This window comes from Drosophila biarmipes, unplaced genomic scaffold (assembly GCF_025231255.1).
Source record: "Drosophila biarmipes strain raj3 unplaced genomic scaffold, RU_DBia_V1.1 ptg000004l, whole genome shotgun sequence".
In the NCBI taxonomy this organism is placed as follows: Eukaryota; Metazoa; Arthropoda; class Insecta; order Diptera; family Drosophilidae; genus Drosophila; species Drosophila biarmipes.
Window position 1 is genome coordinate 3,469,695 of NW_026114526.1, and position 27,462 is coordinate 3,497,156.

At 38.3% G+C, this 27,462-nt stretch overlaps 1 protein-coding gene across 2 annotated transcripts; it reads left to right on the forward strand.

The window, feature by feature from the left end:
- The first annotated feature begins 1,046 nt into the window (after positions 1-1,046).
- LOC108030270 (uncharacterized) lies at positions 1,047-23,863 on the forward strand. Of its 2 annotated transcripts, none has more exons than XM_017103480.2 (2): positions 1,047-1,660; positions 23,120-23,863. In XM_017103480.2, exon 2 carries the CDS (start codon positions 23,429-23,431, stop codon positions 23,768-23,770), a length of 342 nt encoding a protein of 113 aa, XP_016958969.1. In that variant the 5' UTR covers positions 1,047-1,660; positions 23,120-23,428; the 3' UTR covers positions 23,771-23,863. The 2 variants fall into 2 exon arrangements, with proteins under 2 accessions (XP_016958969.1, XP_050745630.1); XM_050889673.1 differs by lacking the exon at positions 23,120-23,863 and adding an exon at positions 20,128-20,422.
- Positions 23,864-27,462: the final 3,599 nt, after the last annotated feature.

A 27,462-nucleotide genomic window follows, 5' to 3' on the forward strand; every position in this document is an offset into this window, starting at 1 on the left:
AGCGTTAATTCTACATACCATGACTTCAGACGGGTCTGAATCGAACAAAGGATCGCTGTAGCGATAATTCTAAAAAGCCATCCATAATATCATGGACGGGAAAAGGTAAAGCAACAAAATATAAAACAAAAAAATATTTCCAAAAAAAATAAAATTAAAAATAAAAAAATATATTTAAAAAAGATAGAAAACAAATACCAAAATCACTGTGGACGGAGTGTAGGGTTGCCCATATTCGACGGACCCATGTTCTTTTTAAAAAAATCAAAGAAAAAAATAAAAATTTGGCGGTTGGCAATCTTAATCATTTAATTTGTTCCAAGTAGATTTGTTTACATCAATTTTTGAATATGATATCTTTCAAATGGCCGCCTCTGGCGTTGATAGCGTATTGTGCCCTTTTTGCAGCATTTTCCATCGTTTTCGCCAACATTTCGGCCGGAATAGCGGCTATTTCTTCACGAATGTTGTCCTTGAGCTCTTCTAGGGTCCTTGGCTTGTTAACGTAAACCTTTGACTTCAAATATCCCCACAAGAAGAAGTCAGGCGGCGTCAAATCGGGCGAACGCGGTGGCCAGTCCAAATCACCACTTTTCGACATCAAACGGCCCGGAAACAATTTCTTCAGAAAATCGATTGTTATGCGACTTGTGTGCGGTGGAGCGCCGTCTTGTTGAAACCAGAACTGCCTCATACGCTTTCGCGATAACGCTCCTGGTTGATGGTAACAGCATGGCGATTTTCATTTTGGAAGAAAAACGGCCCAATGACCGTTTTCGAACTAACGCCGCACCAAACTGTGACTTTTTCGTCATGAAGAGGCACTTCTTGAATCTTCTCAGGATTTTCAGTGGCGTAAATACGGCAATTTTGCTTATTTACAGTCCCATTCAATGTGAAATGGGCTTCATCGGACATGATAATTTTGTTCCAAAATTGATCGTCATCTTCGGCCATTTCGATGACTCTTTGGGCCCATTTCAATCGACGAGGCTTGTCCGTAAGCAACAATCTTTGCGTCAATTGAATTTTATACGGGAACAAATGCAAATCAACGCGAATAATCCGTTGTAAAGTGGACCGAGCCATGCCCAACTGCTGAGAACGGCGTTTTTGGGATGTTCTTGGGGACATCTCAACACTGGCTCGTACGGCAGCGATATTCTCGTCCGATCGCCTTGGTCGACTTTTATTTGGCCTCTTCGGATTAGAAAGAGCCTCACCAGTCGTAAATTTTTCGTATAAACGCTTAATGGTGTTCTTAGAAGGCGCACTTTTCACATTTTTTAATTTTTTAAAAGCACGTTGAGTTTTTACAATTGACTTGTTCTGTTGAATGTAAATTTCAACTATTTCAGAGCGCTCGCGTGGCGTGTATTGTTCCATGGTAAAAATCTGCTTGGACTGACGCTTCAAACGCGGTATGTCATTAAGCGATCTGGCATCTCTGTCAAAAGTTATGGCGTCGTCAGATGGGTCCGTCGAATATGGGCAACCCAATATACACGAAGAAATGAAAATCTACAGTAATCGTCTGGTTGTTTCGAGTCATACATCAAAAACCAGAAAAATTTCATATCAAGACTAAAACTTTGAAAAATTTGATCTGTTGGGGCCAGTGTGATTAATCCCATCCACCTGGATGCTAGGATTTTCGGGGGTAAGCCAACGCTCTAACAGACAAACACCCGAACAAAAATTAACTACAGACTTAATTTTTCCATTGATCACTAGTAACGTAATACCTTTACAAGACTACACAAAAAACTACGTACCCTTTGAGACTCAAGAGTTAATATAGAGCTTAATTTAGAAAATTATGTCGCCTGGCGGTAAGCCGCCAAAACTACTATGGGATTATACGTTCGTAAAAGTCGCAGATGTTTTGTAGCACTATCCATTTTAAGAAATAAAATAACAGGAAAGGGCAATGATGCCTTAACAAGTCATTGAACGGTTTTAAATTTTGACGCAATTCTGTTGGCTCGATTTTGTCTTTAGCGTCAAGCGACCTATTCACATAATTGAACAACAACTAAACGTCTGTACAAAAAAGAAATTCTCAGCAATGGACTTTTATAATATGTTTAACAAGAAGTTAACCCTCTTAATTAATAAAACCATGATGACTTACGCGAAAAAAATCCCATATCTTCAGAAACAAACTTCATAGACAACCAATTTCCACCATTTTTCCTTAGTCTTCCTGACTTGTCAAACGTATTAGCCAGAGTTCAAGAATAGAAAGCAACCAATTGAGGTTGCTTTCCATTCGTTTATTGGTTTAACTCTTCTCAACGCCGCTTTAACGAAAATCCAATAACTTCATATGACTCATATAATAAAACTGACAACTTCAATCAGGGTAATAATTTACGTCTGAATAGAACCAATGATAAAAATCAAAACAATGAAGAACACTCAGCTTAAGAGAGCAAAAGGGAGCGGCGTGGGCGTGGCACATTTTTTTTAGGTCAGTCGATAGGTATTGATGAGACAAGCACATTTCAGTTAAAATTTTGTTTCTATCATAAAAACTGTAGAAGCTACAGATTTTCGCGGAAACACTTGCGCTGCGCAGAAAACCCAGGAATTTCCATGCCAAGTTTGACTGTTCTAGATTTTAAAGTTTCCAAGTTTTTCTCGTTAAAAAAATTACGAATTTCTGAAGTAATTACCCTGGGAAGTGAAGTGATGTCCCTCGCAAAGGATTTCAACGGTAAAACTCAATGGAAAAATCGCGAATTGCGAATTGCAAATGTCGTCCGATTTTGATAAAATTGATTTTGAAATTCGTAGCTTAGCTTAGAAAGGAATACGTTAAAAAACACCAAAGATATCATTTTTTTTTAAATTTTTTCCCCGATAGTACCTATGGGAGCTGTAAGATACAGTTGTCCGATCTGTCCGATATATACTTCATGGGGTCGGAAACGTCTCCTTCACTGCGTTGCAAACTTCTGACTGAAATTATTATACCCTCTGCAAGGGTATAAAAATCGGAGCTGTAATTGATACAGCAAAAGAGGTAATAAAGTATAATGGAAAGAAGGAAAAACTAAATTACGATAACGGTAATATTTTAAAGACTTCCATTCTTCCATTAAAAGAATTAAAAATAAAAAAATATTTTGAACTAAAGCCTCAAATCAGATCCGAACCATAAGAGGGAAATCAAAGTGAATTTAGTTTGGGAAACATAAATCCTGAACACGCCGTCGTTGAATTATACGACAAAAATAAAGTTTGGGATATAAAAATCGTGAAAGCGCCGTCGTCGGAATATCCGACAAAAATAAAAGTTTGAGATACAAAAATCCTGAATGCGCCGTCGTAGAAGTATCCGATAACCAAAAAATTAACAATATACAGAATTCATCCTCATATCAAAGAAAAGATTTGGAGGACAAAATTATAAATATTATTAAATAAGAACATTCCAAAATAAATATGCAGATTTCTTTTAAGACTGATGTAAGGGATGAAATAAATACCGAAAACGATAGGGCTATTTATAGTAAGCAATACCCTTATGCTCAATCAGCTTTAGATTTTGTAAATTCTGAAATCACCAGAATGCTTAAAGAAGAAATTATAAGGCCAAGCAGTAGCCCTTATAATTCCCCAGTATTAGTCGTAACAAAAAAGGGTTTTAACGAAGATGGAACTCCAAAACTAGTAATAGATTATAAGAAACTTAACGAAAACACCATACCGGATAGATATCCAATGCAGGATCCTTTCGTAATTTTGTCAAACCTCGGAAAGGCTAAATACTTTTCCACAATTGATTTGGAATAAGGGTTCCACCAAATTCTCATGAATGAAACAGACATTCAAAAAACCTCATTCTCAATAAATAATGGAACATACGAATTCCTGAGAATGCCATTTGGGTTAAGAAACGTCCCTAGAATATTCCAAAGAGCGATGGATGATATTTTCAGAGAACAAGTTGGAAAAACGTGTCATGTCTATATGGATGACATTATTATTTTCTCAAAAACAATTGAGCAGCATTATAAATATTGAATTGTTCTAATTAACATTTTGCTGAATGCAAACATGAAAATTTCGATTTAAAAATCAAAGTTCTTCAAATTGGAAACAAACTTTCTCGGTTACGTTATTTCCCACAATGTGATCAAAACCGATCCCGAAAAAATTTCCACAATCGTAAAATATCCAATCCCTAAAAATATTCGAGAGCTTAGAAGCTTCCTTGGCCTTACAGGATACTACAGAAAATTACGACAAAATTGCTAAACCGTTAACGAAATATTTAGAAGGCCAAAATGAGCCAGCTGTAAGAGCTTTCAACGAGCTCAAAAATAATTTAACCGCACAAGTAGAGTTAGTTCAACCCGATTATAATAAAAAAATGTATTTTAACCGCCGATGCGTCTGATTTGGCTATTGGTGCGGTTCTTTCTCAGGAAGGAAAACCAATGACTTTCATAACAAAAACTCTCACAAAAACTTAACAATTATACGCTACGATTTATAAGCCAGGGGCAACAAATGTTGTTGCAGATGCATTATCTAGGATACAAATTAATAACTTAACAGAAAGTATCGAGTCGGTCTCAGATTAAAACACTCAGCATTCAGAAGAAAGTAGTTTTGAGAATGTTATACAAGAAACCCGAAAACACTTAAACCAGTTTAAGCACATATAATAGAGTATGACACTCCGGAAAATTTAATAACTCTCTTTCACCTAATATAACAATCTGAATTCATTGTAGCTTAGAAGACCTCTATATAATTAAAAAACCACTAAAAGATAATTTTATAAATAAATATTCATTTTCTAGAACATTTGTCCAAGACGTAGAAAACGCTGAAGACAGATTGTCGAGCCCACAGACGGCTTGATGAAAATTATAATCAATATACCCGGCTTTATTATAGGGCAACTTATATCAAAAACTAAAGGAGTTTGTTAAGAATTGCACAAACTGCAATCAGAACAAATATAACAGACATCCACTGCAAATTCCGATCGGTCAAGCACCTATTCCGGATAAAGAAGGTGAAAGTTTGCATATTGACATTTATTACGCCCAAAATCTTATATTCATCACTTGTATAGATTCATATTCAAAATTTTTAGTCGTAAAAGAAATCCCAAATAAATTAAATATAGAAAACAAAGTTTCAGAGATTCTGCAACAATTCACATTAGCGAACCAAGTTTTACTTCCTCCCAATTTAAATCTATATTATTTAATAACAACAAACACGATAAAACTCCTTAATTGTTAGGAAAAAAAAAAGTTAAGGAAAATCATCCTTATAAAGTTAATATTAATAACAGAAACGGTACGATTCATAAAGATAATATTAAATTTTTAAGCAAATTCTCTTAGATGCCAGATAATGAATTCAATAATGTACTTATTATTGCTGGTAGCTACAACCAAATCCGAAATTGTGGATTACACAAACCATGATTTCTTTCTTTACAAGGATATCAATGAAGTTCTAATTTATGAATCATACGCGGATTTATTTCATATAACTAATTTAAGTTTTTATAAAGATATTACTTTTGAAACAGAATTTTTAGACAGTCATAACGTTCAGAATTTGTTAATTCGTTGTAAATGTAAGCGATTTAATAGCACAAATAGTTATAATTGAATTGAGTTTTTTGAGGAATGAAATTGCGAGTTTAAAGACACAATTAAATCACAGTATATAGAAGATTGAGGAATTCAAGGTGGAAGCTGTTGATTCAAACGTAAAAGGCGATACTTCTTTTGAAATCATTAAGTCGGTTCGAGAATATAAAGGCGAAAAAGATAGTTATGTTAGCTGGAGAGAATCGGCGGAAATAGCAATGGGACAATACAAAGGGGAAGTGAAAAATACTTTTCGTCACTATCTATTCTTTGAAATAAAATTATAGGCATTGCCAATGATGCTTTAACTCATAATGGAACCGTATTGAATTTTGACGCCATGATGGCAAGACTAGATTTTGTTTTTAGTCAGAAGCGACCTATACATATTTTAGAACAGGACTTAAGTGTATTCAATTTAAAAGAATCGAAATACAAAACACATAACAGGAGCAACCTCAAAATAAAAGAGTAAAAACAGGAACTGACTATGGAACAAGACTATGAGCTTGAACAACATTGAAAAGGACCCTTTTTTTTAGGGCAAACTCAGAAGTAGGCATACCCTACATAATAAGACAGGATAATAAAATAAATAAAAAATTAGAGATATTAATTGATACGGGGGAAACTTCTTCTTATATTAAAACATGAATTCATTTAAACAAAAATTAACTACCAATTTGTAAAAGAGTCTCCACAGAGAATGGATATTCAATAATTAATTTTTATCATATGATAACTATTTTTGATACGCGGTATACTTTTTATGAAATAGATGGGCCAGACTCAGATTTACTTGTTGACTACAACCTATTGAAAACATGAAAGGAAGTTAACTTCGGTAAGCAAAAGTTTATATACCCTTGCAGTTATAAAGAATAATCAATAATTTTATTAAATTGAATTCCAAATTCTTAAAAATATAACGATAATGGTTTATATATTAATATGTTAAAAGCCCCAAAGCTATAATTTGTTTCATATTATTTCCCATCAATTATCCGATTGTTCCTATGACAGCTATATGATATAGTCGTCCGATTTTAATAAAATTTAATTCGAAATTCAGAACTAATTATAAAATGTTATTTTTAAGCAAATAAAGTTATATGTTAAAAAACACGAAAGATATAATTTTTAATTCATGTTTTCCTATTAATTTTCCGATCGTTCCTATGGTAGCTTTATGATATAGGCGTCCAATTTTGATAAAATTTAATTCGAAATTCAAAGCCAAATAAAAAATGTTATTTCCTAGCGTATGAGGTTTTAAGTTAAAAAACACCGAAGATATAACTTTTCAATATTATTTTACCACTAATTTTTCGTTCGTTATTGTTCCTATGGGAGCGATATGATATAGTCGTCCGATTTTGATAAAATTTAATTTGAAATTCATAACTAATTTAAAAATGTTATATCCAAGCTTAGAAAGGGATATTTTAAAAATCACGAAAGATATATATTTTTTTTAATTTTTTCCCCGATAGTTCCTATGGGAGCTATAAGATATAGTTGTCCGATCCGGATGGTTCCGACTTATATACTACCTGCAATAGAAAGAAGACTTTTGGGAAAGTTTCAGCCCGATAGCTTTCAAACTGAGAGACAAGTTTGCGTAGAAACGGACGGACAGACGGACGGACGGACAATCGGACGGACAGACGGACATGGCTAGATCGACTAGTCTTGTGACGCTGATCAAGAATATATATTCTTTATAGGGTCGGAAACGTCTCCTTCACTGCGTTGCAAAATTCTGACTGAAATCATTATACCCTCTGTATATATAAAAATAGATGTTTTCAACATAAAAATTCTAAACAATGAAGACATACAGGAAATTTATAAACATGAACAAAAACCCTCTTATTATTACTGATCTATTGGATATATCAGAATTTAAAATTGCTTTGCCTCCTTAGACCTCAGCCATCTGTGTCTCAGTTCGGAGATTCCTAGTAATCCCAATCCCGAACGTCTCGACGTGACAATCTTGCTCCTTGTAGGCTCTCACGGCGCTGCTTCCGACGACTCGCCCTGGTGTGGCTCCTTCGTAGTTTGCTTGGTTGGTGTTCATTCGACTGCTTGTCTTAACTCTTGATGATCGTACACGACTGATGCTCTCGACTCTCTGCTCGCTCTTCACTGACTGCTCTCGACTGAATAATCCTCCTGCCTGCGCCCTGCGGGTTTATATAGGGCCTCTGGGAACCGTTATTTCCCTTTTGCACACGGCCCGCCGAAACTCTCCACACCGGGTCCAAAGTCCATGGCTCCTGTTTGACTCTCTTATCCTTCACACACTGCTTCCTGCAGACGTCCAGCCTAATGCTGCCGTCCCGCTTATTCCAGTGACGCATGTGGCATGTTTGTGTGCCGCACCGCTGCCGAGAGTGGCACCTTTTTTCTCGGTCCAAAGTTCACGGCCGCGTCCAAAGTCCGGCGGCGTCCCGTTACTCTCTTTTAAACACGGCACTCTCGCTTCGCCCGCCAAGTCCCCGCTCTCTCTTTCTCCAAACTCTCTTGGTCTCCGAACCCTCTTGCTATCCAAACTCTCTCGCTATCCAAACTCCCTTGTCTCCAAACTATCTTGCTCTTCAAACTCCCTTGTCTCCAAACTCTCTTGCTCTCCAAACTCCCAAGTTCTCCAAACTCTCATTTTCTCCAAACTCTCACGTTCTCTGTCCTCGATCTCCAAACTCTCTCGTTCTCCGTCCTCGATCTCCATACTCTGTAGTTCTCCGTCCTCGATCTCCAAACTCTCTCGTTCTCCCATCGCTCTTCGCCGCGCCGCCACTACGCGAATTCGCCGCTACCCCATGAGCGGCCGGCCATCTGCTGCTGGGATTTGTGTGGAGTTATTTAATTCCTCACATTCCCCCCTTACTTCGGGAAGGATTTAAGAAAATTAGAGCTCCCACTCTCCGGCGTTCCCTTGTATATCCTAGCCATTGAGTCATGGCGCATCTCGTTCCGGTTCCCTCGGTGCTCCCTCGATGCTCACTCGACGTTCCCTCAACGCTTTCAACCTTGTTACGTTTTCACAGCGCCGGTCGTCCTGCGTATAGCCCCTTCCCTGTTGTATGGTGATTTTGCAAATTGTTTATGCCCGTGCACCTGTCGGCCGGAGTTTAGTTTTTTTGTACCCCTCAGCCCGACGTTTCCACTTGTCCTTGCCACTACGTAAGTACTCTGATCTACCACTCGACTCCTTGTATGTGCTCATCAGATTATTTTCTGTTGGCAGGTATCCTTTGTTGACCATGAGTGCTCTTTCAGACTCTCCTGGTTTGGACCCCGATCCGGCCCGCGATCCCGTCTCCTCGTCTGGGCATGATGCCCATCTCCGTGATGCTTGGCCTCTTTCGGTACAGCTCTCTTAGCTGCGCCGACATCCTCCTTCCTTCGACTGCTGCTGCCAGTCCTAATCAAATCTTTGACGTGTTCCTTGTACTGTATATGATTATATCGTAGTGCCTTCTAGAGAATCCTTCGATTTTTATCTGTGTCCTTTGAGAGTCCTTGGAGCTATCCTTGGGTTCCTTCCGTGTTGTTGTTTCAGCTCGCTCACGTGGATGCTCCTCTCTTTTTTTGCGTTCACATGCCGTATTTTGCAGATTACTGGTGACGCAAAATCCGTGAACTGGTAAGGTCCGTCGTATCCAACTTTGCTGCGAACCCCTCGGTCGCCTTTGACAAATGATGTTCCTTGGCCCACACGATGTCTCCCACCGCTGGTGTCCATTGTCTCCTCCTTAAGCTGTAATGCCTAGCCTGATCCTGGGAGGCTCTCTCCAGATTCCGCTTTACAATCTCGAAGATTTCCCCGAGTTTGTTTGCCTTCTCCCCTGGGGTCTCAGTGGGTCGTTCTGTTCCCAAGGTCTCTCTGTCCTATAGGGCGCTCGGTAGTCTCGGTTCTCTGCCTTGAGTAATAATCGCCGGTTATTCTTTTCCTAGTTGCTAACTAGTTTTAGTTTACTATCAATAACATCAACAAGATATACAGCTATAGGGACGAATAGCAATGACTGTTGAGAACATTAAAATATATATAAATACTATTAACACGTACCCGTTTACTGGGAGATATATTTAAAATTACTAGCGCAATTGTTAGGCTAATCTTTGTAAATAAATATACACTGAACACTCGCACAAAATCACTGAAAAAAACTCGGAGCACAAAAATAAACACTGCTGTTCACAAGTGACGCTAAATCGAATTGATACTGCGCTTTTGTCTTACAATCAGTTGTCCCCGGAGGAACTGGACAATGCACTTCGCTGAGTCGTAAAATAGTACAAGCCGAAACCATTCAATTCGACATCCACTCGGTCCTCGCAGAAAATCATCTGCCTCCTAAGAGCATCATAATCTCACTCCTTTTCTTGAAGACGCATCGTTCGCGGTCATCGCAAGCATCCAATCATCTTACCGCCGCATCATTTCTTTACAAGCGCTCATCTTATTCTGGCCCCCATGAGGTACAAGTTCTGGATTCCAAATGAAAGACAATCCGGTTAATCAAGGCAGCACGGCTCCGTGGAACAAGTACCTACTAAGGATATACCGCTCTTTTCGTCTCCTTAGCTTCGAAGGCAGTTCATCTAGAAGCGGTTATCGGACTCTCATCGAAACACTTCCATCTAATTTGCGTGTTGGTTGCCGAGAAACATTTCAAAACGTGTAGTTATTAACAAGCTGATCATGACCACGCTACTTGCCTGACATGTCAATTTACTTCTCCGTACTCCCCTAATTTTGGAGGCTAGTGTCATGTCCGTCAAGCAGCACCTAACAAAGGTTGTCGGCAGTCACAAGCAAAATTACGAGTAACTCGCTTATCAGGATTGAAGCCTGCCTAAACTCTCTGCCACTTTGTCCGCTAACGCCAATCCCAGACGACTTCCTCAAAATCCAATTTTGAGCAATTTCTGTCTCATTAAAATTTGATCCATGAGTTTTAGACACAAAGAAGCCGAAAATAACTAGACAGGGCCGAATTTTAAATCAACGAATAAGTACTTATCATGGACGATCGACTGCCATCATCACAATGAAAATTCTGTAGAATTACCAGTCTTCATCGTAAAGAGGATTCACTCGTTCTAGTTTTAACCTTGAAAACCAAATCTGGCCAAAGCGCTTCAGTGGTTTTTCCCTTGGTAATCAATTGCATCCGTATGTCTTATTCTTTATCTTTGTTTTTGTCGCTACAAGTACAAGGGAATTCTAGATTCTTCACCAAGGTCAAAACTTCAGGCAAGTCTACAGAACTTGAAACCGGAACAACATTACATCGTACATTGTACATTGCGACCCCCCTTTCATAAAAGTTAATTCAATGAACAATCGTGAAGTGTAAACATTATAAGCTTATAAACTTCAGTCGTTTAACTACTCCCAAGAAACCCCCTTACTATGTCGGCCGTGTAGATCATTTTTGACACGGCGTCACAACTAAACACGCTTTCATTTCTAAATAGGATAGCAAATAATTAAATTTTTCGACATTGAAGAGCAATTCGTAAACCAAGGTAAATAATAAATTCGGGGAAGTTGCCGTTAAATTTTGGAAGTTTCATTTTAAGTATTATACTGCGCTGGCCTGCTAAAGAATTTAGACTATTCTTATTTGCGAAGTTAAAATAATTTGTTTGTTCTTCAAACCGATTGCAGTTGCACATTATCTGGCAGTCAAAAGCGCTTCAGTGGTTTTTCCCTTGGTAATCAATTGCATCCGTATGTCTTATTCTTTATCTTTGTTTTTATCGCTAAGAGTACAAGGGAATTCTAGATCCAGAGTCCTGAACAAAATATGTATCGCATTGGCTGGCGGCATATGTAGCAGTGCTTCGTTCATCCACACAGCTGATAACCCTGCCGACTGAATACCAAGGTCAAGACTTCAAGCAAGTCTACAAAACTTGAAACCGGAGCAACTTTATAACCTTTTTCTTTTCTGTCCATTGCGACCCCCTTTCATAAAAGTTAATTCAATGAACAATCGCGAAGTGTAAACATTATAAGCTTATAAACTTCAGTCGTTTAACTACTCCCAAAAAACCCCTTTACTATGTCGGCAGTGTAGATCTTTTTTGACACGGCGTCACAACTAAACACGCTTTAATTTCTAAATAGGATAGCTAATAGAATGCCATTTCAATGTATTAATTTAAAATAAATAAACAACATTGCCTACCCTTTGTGGACTCAATTCTAACAATGTGATTAATAAATAAAATAATAAGTTTTTCGACCTTCCCCTTTTTTTTAGGTTATTCCTAATATAAGTAAGTGCCAATGCAATGCAAAAATTACTTTATTAGTCGTGGTTGTGGGTTAGCTTTAACTTTAATAAGAATTCTTTTCGAAACTTTCTATCACTTCTTTAATTCTTTAAACTGTGTGGTAAATTATTACAAAGTTAACGTCCGATGAAAATAAGTGATTTTCGCTGGAGGAGTAGAGGTTTCTAGTTGGGAGTATGGTTATATAGTTATTGAACAAAACAAGTATTTCTGTTCCTCGTTCGCAAATATTTTGTGGAGAAGAAAAAGTGTCGTTGACTTGACTGATTAAGAACAGTCTAGTCCAAAAATATATTTTGCATTACTCAAAATTGAAAAATTGTAGATTAATATTGTTATGTTTCCAAATGTTTCAAAGCAGTATAATAAAGATGGGATTGTTTTCGACTTTTTTCAATGTGTACGTAGCTATTTTAGATCAGTTTTAATTGACGTAGTTGATAATAGTAAGTCTTACCAAACATATAATTAATAGGGTTGAACACAAATTGCTTGACTTCAGTATTATCCCTAAACCTTTGAATTGATGCGCTTATTTATTTTTAAAAAATAAAAGAAACAATTATATTTTTTTGGATTTATTTGAATTTTGTTATTCTTTTCCCAATTGCTAACTAGTTTAAGTTTACTATCAATACCATCAATAAATTCAGATATACAGCTATAGGGACGACTAAAATACATTTGTATGTCGTCAGCACACATCTGCACATTAAATTTAGCCAAGAGATTTGGAAGATCATTAACATCGAAAACAATAATTAGTTAAGGACCGACTCTTAGGGGACACCAAAAAAGTCGGACAATTATATTTTTTTGGATTTATTTGAATTTCGTTATTCTTTTCCCAATTGCTAACTAGTTTAAGTTTACTATCAATAACATCAATAAATTCAGATATACAGCTATAGGGACGACTCAAATACATTTGTATGTCGTGAGCACACATCTGCACATTAAATTTAGACAAGATGTGAATGATCTTCCAAATCATTCACATCGAAAACAATAATTACTTAAGGACCGACTCTTAGGGGACACCACGCTTTGTGAAAAAAAAATCGGAGGTCTCAGACTCCGTTAAAACACTTTAAGACCATCATTCATGATTGAAACATGGGAGGCGGCACAACCAAACCCACAACAATATATGCCGACTGTGCGGGCGTTTAGGTTGCAGAGGATGAGCGCGTAAAGACGCGCCTCCAACAATATATGCAAATGCTCCCAACGTGTGATGCCAATGCGCTTCTTGTTGGGAAACGCAAATTTTGTGTACTTGGTTTGTAACTCTTGGTGATTTGCAAACATTCCAGAATCCGCAAATCCGAAGTCTAGATAAAGGCTAAAAACCAAGGAGTCCACCCGGGGGCGTCAATCTTTGCTCAGGGAACAGGAGGGAGCATGCAAATTCGCGAACCCCCTGGAACCCTCAGCTGGTCCTAACCAAGCTTCTTGACATTCTGGTACCTCGTGATTTGCTACAGTATGCATTTTTAATTTTGATACACTAACCCGAAAAAAAACATTTTTTTAAGAATACTGGACACGAAGAGTGCCCTAATTTCCGCTTGTAATTTTTTAATTATTTGGAGAACTAAAAAAATCGTAATAGTAATACTGTTCGATGACATCATAAGTCAATAATTATTTTTTTTATTATTTTTATAAAGAACTTTATTTAAGCTGCTTAATAATTTGAATTCTTTGCCAATTTGTTCTACTTAATTACCCCACACTGAAATCATATGTTTATGTTTTGAATTCGACTTACCCTCTTTTATACATGCAGCTAACACATGTACATACATACATATCTCTCTCTTGTCATACATATCTCTCTTTGTAATCTTTAAATCGAACATTAAAAATCAGTGCATACTAGAAACCGAAACAAGTCGAACGTTTTTTTTCTAAAAACTCTGCATTTATCAGAGTCCGCACATTTTGATCATTCCCTCTGCATTATTATTTATTCCCTCTGCTGGATGCGGCTGACGACGGCCGGCAATATTTAGAGGACGTACTCATAGAAACCAAGGCAATTATCATCACTCGTATTGTGGCGTCAAAGAAGGACCGACCAGAGGATGCAAGTTTCTTTAATTCATCGGAAAATTGCGCAACTGGGCATCATAATCGTTTGCCTTCGTTAAAGCTGCCTAAGTTCGACGGGAAGTATGGTGACTACATGAAGTTTATCACTGCCTTTACTAGCATGGTACATGATGACGCTTCAATATCAGCTGTTGACGAATTTAACTACTTGCTTAGCTGTTTGTCTGGCCCGGCGCTGAGTGTTGTGGCCCCCTTTCAAATATCCGAAATCAATTATCCAAAGGCGATAAAGGAGTTAAAGGAACGCTACGATAAAAAAGTTTTGATTTTCATAGAGCATATTTCTAGCTTATTCGATATTCAAATTTTGAAAAGATCTGATCCCGCAACTCTTCGCTGTATCTTGAATACCGTCTCCGCTCTGCGTGAATCGTTATTGTCGTTAGGAACAGAAGGAGATGTTATGAACGCAATACTAGTTCATCTTGTTTTATCTAAAATTTATTTATTTCATTTCGCCAACGGAATTCCTTTACTGGCTACTTGAATATTTCAACAACTTATCTTACGTACTAAAATTTACAAAATAATTGACTAACCTATGCTTAAGATTTGATTTACTTGAGAAGTAGTCCAATTACGTTTCAATTGGAAGTGCGTTAGACTCATATAAGGCCCTATAGAGGGGCTCGTTTTTGGAATAATTTGTCCGCCTCAGCTCGAGGGAAAAGGGATCAAAATTCCGAAGTTGGCTAGGCGGGGCGTGAAAACCAACTTTCGATAGCAGTTCTGGACAGTCAATAGTACCATCCAACAAATCAGAGATGAAGCAAATGGCGAGGATACTTCTACGATGCTCAAGGGATGGTAGGTGATCAAGCCTACATTGCTGGCGGTATAAAGGGTTAGGGTCTAAAAACCTTAGCGGCAACAACGCGAATTTTAAAAACTTTCTGTAGACGTTCTATTCTGTTTCCATGAGTGGTAGTGAAGGGATTCCAAATAAGAGACGCATATTCTAGTTTAGATCGGACAAATGCAAAATAATGCGCAAGTCTAGTGTAGGGATCCGTGAATAGCGATGCGTTCCGTTTCACAAATCCAAACATAGCATAGGCCCTGGGCATGATGTAATTGAAGTGTGGTGCAAACTTAAATTTTGAGTCAAACAACACTCCTAGATCCAAGGATTCCTGCCGCAGTTGTAGAGGTTGACCATTGATATTATAAGATGTGACGATATTGTATGCGGATTTACTGTAAGTGACATAGAAGCACTTGCTTATGTTAAGAGGAAGCGAGTTTTGGCTACACCAAGAGCTCAAGGAAACTAAGTCATGTTGAACCAATTGTGAGTCTTTCGCTAATTTAATAGACTTAAAAATTTTTAAATCATCTGCATACAGGAGACACTCTGAAAATAGACAGAACCTCACATCATTAATGAAAATGATGAAAAGCAGAGGTCCCATAGCACTCCCCTGAGGGAGGCCACAGGTTGCCAAATAGGAATCCGAGAATTTTCCATAAATATTAACTCTATAAAGTCGATGGTGTAAATATGATTTTATCCAATTTAGTAGTGCCGAATGTATACACAAGCGGGCCAGTTTTGCCAGCAGGGCACTGTGGCTAACTTTGTCAAAGGCTTTCGCAAAATCGGTGTAAATAGCATCAACCTGATATCGCATATTAAAGACATGAATGCAATAGTTGCTGAAAACGGCAAGATTAGTCTTAGTTGACTGATGTATGTTTTTACAAGAAATGATCATTTATGGGAAACAATGCGTTCGGAGAGTTTAGCGATATTACTGATCTTTGCTATAGGCCTGTAATTGGCAATGTTAATCTTCGGCACTGATTTTAAAATTGGAGTCACGGATGCGACCTTCCATCTGCATCCATAAAGTGTCCACTAGATAGTGATTTATCAAACAGAATCGTTAGTGGAAAGTAGGCCGGAGTCCCATCACAGTCCGGAGTGTACGATACATCCACGTCTTCCACAGCTCTATGAATATTCTCTTCTAGCACGGTTAAGCTACCTAAATTCAATAGAGAAGTGATTGCATTTAAGGTTTGAGAATCATTCCAGGCTGCTGTTGGCTCAAAATTAGCTTTAAAATAAGGGGCAAACAGAATTCCCTAGGAACATAGCAGATGGAACTGAAAAATCACTTTTCTTTGAATTGATAAATCGCCAAAAAGAGTTGGGATTACTTTTTAGGCCGTTCTCAACACTCGCTATATACTGATTGTAAAGAAATTTATTTAGAAATTCAAATTCTCGTTTGTGCTGCAAGTATCTATTCCAATCACCAGGATCCTGTGTAACTAAAAACCTTTTATAGAATTTATTTCGAAGATTTTTAAGCTTTTTCAAACCTTTCGTATACCATGGCAACTTAAACAAATTGTGGACCCTTTCTGGAGCATTGTTCTTAATGATGTTTAAAATAACAACTAAAAATGTGTCATAACACGACTCACGACTGACATGTGATTAAACTGACTCCCAGTTAATGGCAGAGATCTCATTTCTGATGGCACAAGTGCTTGTTTCATTGAAAATAAATCTAGGTGAATATTCAGCTGAAGGCCCAAAACTGTAAAAGTTTATACCTAGTAGCAATGGTCTATGATGGATATCACAATTGCTTATAGGTGAACTACATTGAATATATTATTAACTTGTATTAAGCCGATACTGAAAATATCATCGATGAAAAGAATCTCGTGTGGTTGATATATGTTGCTTGGCAGTGAAGAGTGATGCTCCAGATCCTGAGACCAAGCGAGGGATGATAGATTAAAGTCTCCAATCACACAGATATTTTGATGGTCCTGCAGATTATTGTAGATGTCAGTAATGTTTTCCAGATGAGCCTTATAAAGTTTATATGAACCATTCGGTGGTATTAATGACACCATAATTTGCAGCGATTCCGATTCTACAATTATCGACACCGCAACTTGATCAAGAAGGGTATCTTCAATGAGAAGTCCAATTGACAAGCAGCGCAAATTGCAGCGAACAGCAACAATTACACCACCTCCTCTAACACAGTGGGTTTTCGTGCTATCTCTGTCTTTGCGGAACACATGGTACAAATTGGAGTCGAAGAATTCATTTGAGTAAAAGTTTATGTTGAGCCAAGTTTCAACTAAAACTATAACATCAAACTCGCATTGGGATGTGGCAAGGTATACTTGCTCCGCCTTTGTCCGCATTCCGGAGATGTTTTGAAAATAAATTTTTAGTGGGGCCGTACTCACAATAGCACGATCAACAATTTCCGGATTCGCATTTAAGGCATCATAGTCGAATGCCCTAGGAAGTATTTGTTCATGCGTCCCCAATGTTCTAGGCCCGCAGATCGACTTCAGTAATGTAGTGTTTTTAATACGAATTTTTTCATGCAGACTAGGATCGATGCATTCCCTAAGTTTGCTAGATACTTTTAGTAAAGAGCAATTAGTTCTTAAGAGCGATGGCAATGTCGCCGTTAATAGAGCATATCTATTCAAGTTGGGGACAGATGGACAAAGTTGTTGTTGATGCTGCCATCGGGAAGAGCCACACAAAGCAGTCGATGAGAAATTCAAGCAATTTCGTAGCGCCAGAGAAGAGCGCGGTAATAAGGAAATGATACTGTGATCACGAGTATCAATCAGAGCAAATTTTGAAAGCTCTAGCCGTTGGGTTTTTGTGAGCATTAGACGAACGTAACACAATAACGACAACTCCAGCTGACGTTGTTGTTGGTTCAATTGTGATAAGCGCACAACTCCGACGAGCGCGCTTAGAGCAGGAATCTTGATGAAGTATGATGAGAGCGGCTCTCCAAAGATCGTTTGACGATCATCGTCCGAAACAGACAATGACAGCTCAAGCTGATGTTGTTGTTGCTTCGATTGTGATGAGTGCACATCTCCGAAAAGAGCGCTTAGAGCGGGAATCTTAACGGAATCTAGTGACAGCGCCTCTCCAGTGAGCGTTTGATGAACGTTAGGCAGAACAAGAAAGGAAAAATCCAGCTGATAATGTTTTTGATTTGTGAGTGACGGGCGCCCAATACTTAAGAGTGCACTGGGAGCGGCGTATGAGAGAGTAATGGTAGCAGTTATCGATATCGAAACCAGCAGACGTTGACATTGCGAATAAGTTGCATGATTTAAATTCGCCGTAGTCAAATCGACACCAGAGGGGCCGATTATTGGGGGTTTTTTGATTCCCATTAACAATCGGCCTATTCCTGTGGATGAATCGACTGATCTTGATTGGATTGGGCCAGAACGCATCACTAAACACAGTCTGAAAGTGTTGCTCAGGTATTCCTAACTTAAAATTGACGAATTCCAGTGTAGCAACATCTACACCATTTTTGACTAAAGGCTTGGAAATTATGGTGGCGGTATCCACACCTAGCTTATTTGCAACATATTCAAACACAGAATCAGATTTTACGTGCGCTCTGAATCTACCAATATGAAGGAATTTATTGCTCGGCACAACTTCGAGAAGTTCACAATTAGGAGCTTGACCAACTATTTGCCTCTTGTTCCTATTATTCTTTCCATGGTTCCTGGCGGCAGTAGAAACTGGTGCGGGGGGTATCAGGTCTGTATGGTTGGCTTGGCAACCAATTGAAGAAGGTGGAGCCAATGGTTTCACCATTTTTTTACGCTGACTGACATTGCTATTGTCAGTGGTAAATTTGGGAAAAGCCTTCAGAAACTTTGAATTTAAATCCATGTATAGACTCTTCAGGTCATGAAGTTCGTTCATTACTTCAACGATTTTGGAGTATGAATCATTACTCACAACACAGCGATTCGGCATACTTGTTAATAATCTAATAGCATCCTCCGGGAGATCAACACATGCATTGTGAAAAGTACGACAACAAAGCGCTGAGCAACGAACCGCCTCAAAACCGCGAAGCTGCGCTGCTGTAACTTCAGCATTGCACTCGGAGCACAAATAAGAATTCATAGCGAAAAGAAAACACGTCTGACTACGAATGCTAAACAACGAATCAGCTGGTCCTAACCAAGCTTCTTAACATTCTGGTACCTCGTGATATTATGTATTTTTAATTTTGATGCACTTACCCAGAAAGAAACAACATTTTTTTTAAGAATACTAGACACGAAGATTGCCCTAATTTCCGGTTGTAAGTTTTTAATTATTTGGAGAACTACAAAAATCGTAATAGTAATACTGTTCGATGACATCATAAGTGAATAATTTAATTATTATTATTTTTATAAAGAACTTTGTTTAAGCTGCTTATTAATTTGAATTCTTTGTCAAGTTGTTCTACTTAATTACCCCACACTGAAATCATATCTTTATATTTTGAATTAGCCTTACCTTCTTTTATACATGCAGCTCACACATGTACATAAATACGTATCTCTCTCTTTGTAATCTCAAAATCGATCATACATACATATCTCTCATTGTAATCTTGAAATCTAACATTAAAAATCAGTCCATATTAGAAACCGAAAAAAGTCGAACGTTTTTTTTTCTAATAACTCAGCATTCAGCAGAGTCCGCACATTTTGGCGACCGTGACAGGACACTGCATTCGGCAAGTCCCACCGTAAACTTTTAGAATCATTCCCTCTGCATTCGGCGGAAAAATAGATTCCAGCAACGACAATACTTTGTGTATTTTGGCAGGCAGTGCAGCTCATCGGAATATTGACAGTGTTTGGCATCGTTGGATCTCCGTAAGCATCGTTTGATCACCGGAATCATCGCCACTGGATCGTCGTGGATACCTGCATACAGGGTATGCGCACCATAACCGTTGCAGCTGGTCTGAAAATAAATAAGCCAAAAACTGAGTTACTCTCCCAAGCATCGGACTGTTTTGTTTTTTCCCTCTGAACCAAAGGGCATTGCCATTTGTCACTCAATAATTGCTCCAGTTTTCGCTAAATAACTCTTCGCAAAATTACTGATATTTAACTTGTGTCTTTATGACAACAAAGGAATACAATTCAAATATAGTCAATCTCAAAGCTGCAGGACGACCTTGCTGCCCTTGAATGCCATTAACAAATTTTGGAATCATATTTTAAATAAATTCATCAAATTCAATCACAGATCGAACGGCTGGATGCGGCTGACGACGGCCGGCAAGATTTAGAAGACGTACTCATAGAAACCAAGGCAATTATCATCACTCGTATTGGGGCGTCAAAGAAGAACCGGCCAGAGGATGCAAGTTTCTTTAATTCATCGGCAAATTACGCAACTGGGAACCATAATCGTTTGCCTTTGTTAAAGCTGCCTAAATTCGACGGGAAGTATGGTGACTACATGAAGTTTATAACTACCTTTACTAGCATGGTTGTTAAAGTTAAAAGTACGCTTTAATAAAAAGGTTTTGATTTTCATAGAGCACATTTCTAGCTTATTCGATATTCAAATTATGAAAAAATCTGATCCCGCAGCTGTTCGCTGTTTCTTGTATACCGTCTCCGCGCTGCGTGAATCGTTGTTGTCTTTAGGAACAGAAGCAGATGTTTTGAACGCAATACTAATTCATCTTGTTTTATCTAAAATTGATGGAGATTCAAAATTATCTTACGATCGGGTTCAAAAATACGAGGTATTGCCTACTTGGGAGGATTGTTATCGCAGTTTTAACCGTCATTGTCAATTTTTGGAGAGCAACGTCAAACGAACATCTGATTAGCAGTCATGGGAAAAGCCCACGCAGAATGCTTTAGCGTCATTCGAGGCGTACTCTTATTCTTACGGCAATAGTATTGATTAGGGATAAGTTCGAAATATTTCAGCCAGCCAGAGCTTTGCTTGACTCAGGCTCTGAAATAAATTTCATCTCTGAAGAGTTGGCCAAGCTCCTTCAGCTCAGATTCGAGAGATAGAAGTATGACATTTCTGGCATAGGCGATGTCAGAACGCAGATGAGATTCTCGGTCTCAACAACTATTCGATCGCTGTAGCCAAAACAATATCGCTTAATCAGCCAGATCGATTCGTTGACACTTCACAGTGGAAACCCTCAGAGAATGACCTTGCAGATCCAGGCTTCTACATGCCTTACCGGATTGATCTACTCATCAGCAAACAAGAATTTTTTGATTTACTTTCAAATGGCAAAATTTCTTTGGGTCCAGGCCTTCCTTGCCTGGTTTCTGGTATTCCGCAATCTCAAGTCGTAACATGCAACTTGGCAAGTTCTACAGAACTGCAAGGTGCGTTAGAAAGGTTTTGGCTAATCGAGGAGTTTGATTCGCACGATCAAGGTTTCACCGCAGAAGAGCAGAAATGCGAACGGCATTTTGTGGCAAACAAAAGGTTTCTCACATTTGGACGGGTCCAAGTTTGCTTGCCATTTAAGAAGAATCCTCACATGTTAGGTAAATCTTTTGAAATTGCCAAATCCCGGTTTTTGCAAAATGAACGGAGGTTGAGCCGCAACCTGTTGTTAAAAGAGATGTACGTTCAATTCGTGAGGGAATACATGGATTTGAATCACATGCAATTGGCTTCTGATTTCGACTCTCAAAAGACACTTTATGTAATCCCGCATCATGGAGTCCTTAGATCAGAGAGCACGACTACCACGCTGCGTGTTGTGTTCGATGCATCGAGCAAAACTTCGTCGAACCTTTCTCTGAATGAGTTGTTGATGATTGGGCCAAGCATCCAGCAGAATCTTATCTTAACACTTGCATTTTTCTTACATCGTCATGCAATATCAATTGTAGCTGATGTCTGCAAGATGTATCGCCAGTTTGAAGTATCACCAGACGATCATATGTATCAACTTGGAGAGAATCCTCCTCTGCGCCTTTAGAATTATTTCAGCTCAACACCGTCACGTACGGCATGTCCTGCGCACCATTTCTAGCAATCAGGAGCTTAAAATATATTGTGGATAACTTTTCCAATCAGTTTCCCATCGGAGCAGCCGTACTTAAAGAAGATATGTATGTCGATGACCTCCTTACTGGAGCAGACAGTGTCGAAGAGCTTCATCTCAAGGCTGCAGAGGTCACCAGCATACTTTCTAAGGCTGTATTAGAGCTTGCAAAGTGACACACAAGCAAAATAGAAGGTATCGGAGCAGAGTTTCAATTCAAGGTTGGTACCAAAGATGTAACGAAGACATTGGGCATGTCGCGGCAACCAAAACTAGATGTGTTTTGTTTCAGGTATACCCTACATACAATCTCTGTCATCACCAAGCGGAGCATCGTTTCACTTGTAGCTCACCTGTAAGATTTGCTAGGACTCGTATCACCAGTCGTTATTCGATGCAAAATATTGGTCCAAAAGTTGTGTATGCATCGTCTAAACTGAGACGATCCACTTCCCCCTGAGCTTCAATCTCAGTAGAAGCGAATAGAAGACGATTTGCAAAATCTTCAAACCATCGCAGTTCCAAGATTTATTAACCCGTCACCAAGAAAGCTTTTGTGTTGCGCGATGTAATTCATACACCAGCAACTGAATTGCAATACGCGTTCAAGCACATCATATCACATATTCAGCATTTTTCAACGAAATTCAGCAGCTAAATGAGAACAAGATTTTAAAACCCGAATTTCAAAAAACCCGTTCCTAGCAGCGACTGATGGAGCAAACGTTTTGATAACACTATTACGTGTAGGAGGCCGCTTAGCAAAGGCGCCCATTTCACTTGATGCCATATTTCTTGTTCTTCTACCAAAGAATCATTGCTTCACATTGAAATTTGTTGAATATCTCCACCAGCAGCACATGCACGCTGGAGCAAAGGCTCTCATTGGAATCCTGCGACTTCAGGCTTGGATTGTAAACGCCCGAGAAATCGTTCGAAAGATTGTACGGCGCAGCACACACTGTTACCATTACAAGTCTCGTTTAATAGAACAAATCACTTCCAGTTAATCGCTTTCATTCATAACGACCTTTTTTTGTAACAGGAGTTGACCTATGTGAACCATTTTCCACATCATACCGCATTCGAAGCAAGGTGCCATATAAAACTTACATGGCCGTGTTTATATGCTTTTTGTCAAAAGCAATCCACATAGAACTCATTTCCGATCTATCTACTAATAATTTTATTCTCTTTTTAAAGCGCTTCGCCAGTCGCAGAGGCATCCCACATTGAATGTGCAGAAGTTCAGCAGCATCGTAGGATTCGAGTTCAAGTTCATTCCTCCGCGTGCTCCCCACTTTGGCGGCTTGTGGGTGGCCGCAGTGAAGTCTATGAAGAGCCAAATGATGAATAACTTGGGCAACACTGGGCTAACGTACGAGGAGCTTCAAACGATTGCAATCGAGTCGGAGGCAATCTTAAACTCAAGACCAATGGCACCCCTCTCCGAAGACCCAAAACGATGGAGAGGCGCTTAGCCCAGTGCACTTGCTAATTGGGTCCTCTTTGATGTCCGTACCGGAGCCTTCAATTGACGAGAGCAGACCATCCTATCTTACGCGGTGGCAGCGCATAACGTACTTGAAGCAACAGTTCTGGGAGCTATGGAGGCGTGATTATTTACACACGCTTCAGGCTCGCTTCAAATGGCTCAAACCCAATGCCAATATTAAAATTGGAAAAATGGTGATAATTCACGAGGATAATAAACCTCCCCAGGAATGCATTCTTGGTCGCATCACCAACACGCTTGTCGGAGCTGATGAACAAGTAATAGTGGCCGATATCAAGGTGAAAAATGGAACCATTCGAAGACCCATCTGTAAGATAGCGCCCCTGCCTGATGCTTGAATACTCCTTGTATCATGTTCGATGTCATCATAAGTCAAAAATTAATTATTATTATTTATAAAAATAAAGACCTTTGTTTAAGCTGCTTAATAATTTGAATTCTTTGCCAACTTGTTCCACTTAATTACCCCACACTGTCTGTTTATATTTTGAGCTCGCCTTACGCTCTTTTATACATGCAGCTCTCACATGTACATACATACATATCTCTCTCCTTGTAATCTCGAAATCGAACATACATACATACATATCTCTCTTTGCAATCTTGAAAGCCAACATTAAAAATCAGTGCATATAAGAAACCGAAACAAGTCGAACTTTTTTTTCTAATAACTCTGTATTTGGGAGAGTCTGCACAAATACAATATAATAATTTAATATATTAAATCAATAAGTACTAATATTAGGAAAGATTGAAGCAAGTAATAAAAAAATAGTATTATTGAAAACTTTTATTGGGAGACGTCTGACGCAAACAACTTGTCAGATACTATCTCGGCAGCTGTAACCCTGACTACTTTATTTGCCTTAGAAAATTACACAATTATTAACGGCTCTCTGTGAGCATAGTAGTTTTCTTCGAGCTTTAATGAAAGGATTATGAATCAAAAAATTGTTTTGTTCATATGCTTATATAGTAAAAGCGAAGCATATAGAAGGCCAACGAGTGCGATAGGTAGATCAGAAAACGATTTAAATAACGAACCAGATATACAGAAAGGAGGATAGTAATAATCGATCGGAAGCTAATGCCGAAAACATCAATAAAACCCTAAAAAATTTTAAAAGTTGTAGAGAATCAGTAGTAAGATTCGGCTTCTGGCAATAAACATTCAGAGAGTGAGGATCAACGTCATGAAAGTGTTAACCACTTGTCTGGTACGAAACTGATCAGATACAAGATTTGCACAGACAGATACAAATTTGAGACCATATCTTATTAGTAAATAGTAAAAAACCGAAAGTTGCGGTTCTCAGGTCGCTCAAATATGTCGACGATTTTAAATATCGGGTTGAAGCCCTTACATTTAACATTGTAAAACTATTTCAGATCGTTTGAAAATTCAAATTAACATAGATTTAGATACATAGAATAGCAATGACTGCTGAGAACACTAAAATCCGTTCGAGCCACCACATATTTCAAAAAATCTGATGGTCTACCCGATTTTTTATACTTTTTATAAGTGTTAGATTTAAGGTTTTTAAGTCCTTGAAGCGCATTGGTGAACCTAGGAGGTTTGTTTAGATTTGAAAGAGACCTATCAGGTACGAACTCATTAAAAAAAGTATTGAACACTATATAGAATAGTCTGTCCAATTTTAATGAGAAATCATATCGTTAAGTTCATTATAGTTACATTTACGAAAACATCTAATTTTAGTTGGAGAAACTAAAGGAGAGAGGGTATCAGAGCAGGGGAGGCAAATTGTCAGTTCTTCGGGTAGAACAAGAGCGTCAATTCTGCATACTGTGATTTCAGACGGGTCTGAAACAAACACAATATCTAATTGTCTACTTAAGGAATTTTTATAAAGTTTATAAAGCCTACAAAATCATGGGCGGATAAAGGCATAGCGACAAATGAGTCAGTAGAAAGAGACCAAGAAATGTAAGGTAGATTAAAGTAACCTAAAACAATCAAAAGGATGCATAAAACAGATTTAATTGCAGACAGATGGTGCTCATAAATCACTAGATCAGAGCCAGTTAGAATATAAGAACATGTAACAAAAACAGATAAAGATTGCAAGGAAACTTTCACACTTAGAAATTCAATTTCATTCGGGATATGAAAGAGAATTCTTTCAGATGTTAGGCTAGAAGTAACAGCAATCCCCCTACGTAAGTGGAAATCGATCCTATAAGTATAAGACTTATTAGACAGAACTTCAGAGTCGGATATCTCTGGTTTCAGCCAAGTTTCCGTAAAAGCTAAAATATCTTCAGTAAATGCAAAGAAGTCAGCATAAAGCTTGGGTAGCTTCATATTTAGTCCCCTAACATTTGGATACGCCAAAATTAATTTTTTTTAGTTTTTTTGGCACAGTGGAGTGCCTGTTATTTGTTCTCGGTTTATTTGGAACAAAGCCAAAAGCTTTTAGAAAGTAAAACATTAAAAACATCAGGCGGAGCAAATATTTTAAAAGACGAAGTTGTTCAACTGCAATATCCTCGGATGGGAGTTTTTCACGTATAAATTCCAAAACATCCTCAGATGTGGTATCTGGGGTGAATCTAGAAACAAATAATTGCTTCCTTTGTGGAACAACTGAAAGTTTCTTACGCCCCCCAGCAGCAGTCTGAACCTCACTAGGCTGACATCCAGGAACTACTGTACCTATAGGTATAGTCGGCACCGATTTCTTTGACTTAGCCAGTACAGAAGCTTTTATTCCGGAAACATGGACTTCACTCGAGCTAGCTGTATGTATGATTGATTGGCGTTATCACAACAACGTTCGAACAGTTCAAGGATCAGCATCGTTAGAGTGGACCGATTTGCTATCCGCTATGCGAATTCAATTTAGAAATGAGCTCATAAGCATATATCGACGTACGCAAAAGAAATAAAATCCTATAATGAGATTTACGAATTCATTGTGTATAAAGTTTTAATGTCTTTATCCAAGCTGGTTGTGCTAGAAATTTTATAAGCCAACTTTCAGCAATTACACCATGAAATTCTATATGAAAAAATAGTTGGGCGTTAGAATAAGTGTCACACATTTTTTGTTGAGACAAATACATTTCAGTTTAAATGTTTGTTTTGTAGGCAAATAGAATTTGTAATAAAAATTGGGTTAAATCTAAATCAAATGTTTTGCCTTTTTGATTTTTACGTCTTAAGTGTAATGCATTTGAGGTGCCAACCAAAAGACATTTAATTAAAAGCCATTTCTTAATAACTTTAAAAGAAAAACATCTGCTTAGACCAATTAAAAAAAAATGTTAATAGCCAACCTCGTTAGGTATCATGAAGGCTCATGCAGAGGTGTTGGGGTGTTTTGATGCAGATTAACCAGGATGGAGACAAAATTCGTATGAATTCATGATCCGTAACTTAAAAAATGTGCTTGGCTGGGATTCTATGTATACAAATCTTTTAGATTGCGGTCCGCACGTTGTCACACAGGAGTTATAGTATAAGCTGTTAGAGGAATTGGATTTGTTTAATGATCGAGCTTCCCATAAGAACTTTTTGGTATAGCCTTGAGCTCTTCCAGTGATGCAGTCTTTATCTCTTCAATCGTTGCAAATCTCCGTCCTTTCATAGGTCTCTTTAGTTTTGGGAACAAGAAAAGAAGAAGAACTCCTAATGCACCACGCCATGGTAATCGAAGAATACAGTGATCAAAACTTTGACATTTGATCGAACTTGGCGTGCTTTTTTCGGTCTTGGCTCACCTGGGCTCTTCCATTGTGACGATTGGGCTTTGGTTCTTTTGATCAAAATTCAGCAATTTTGGAACAAACTTCGGTGTCACACGACTTATGCCCAAAACGTTTGAAAAAATTTCATGGCACGAGCCAAGCTATATACCGACATCTTCAGCAACTTCTCTGATAGTGATTCGACGATTTTCGAAAACAATTTTCTTCACTGCTTGAACGTTTTCATCAGTTGTGGACGTGCTTGGGCGTCCAGAGCGAGGCTCGTCATTGGCATCTTCCCAGCCATCTTGGAAGA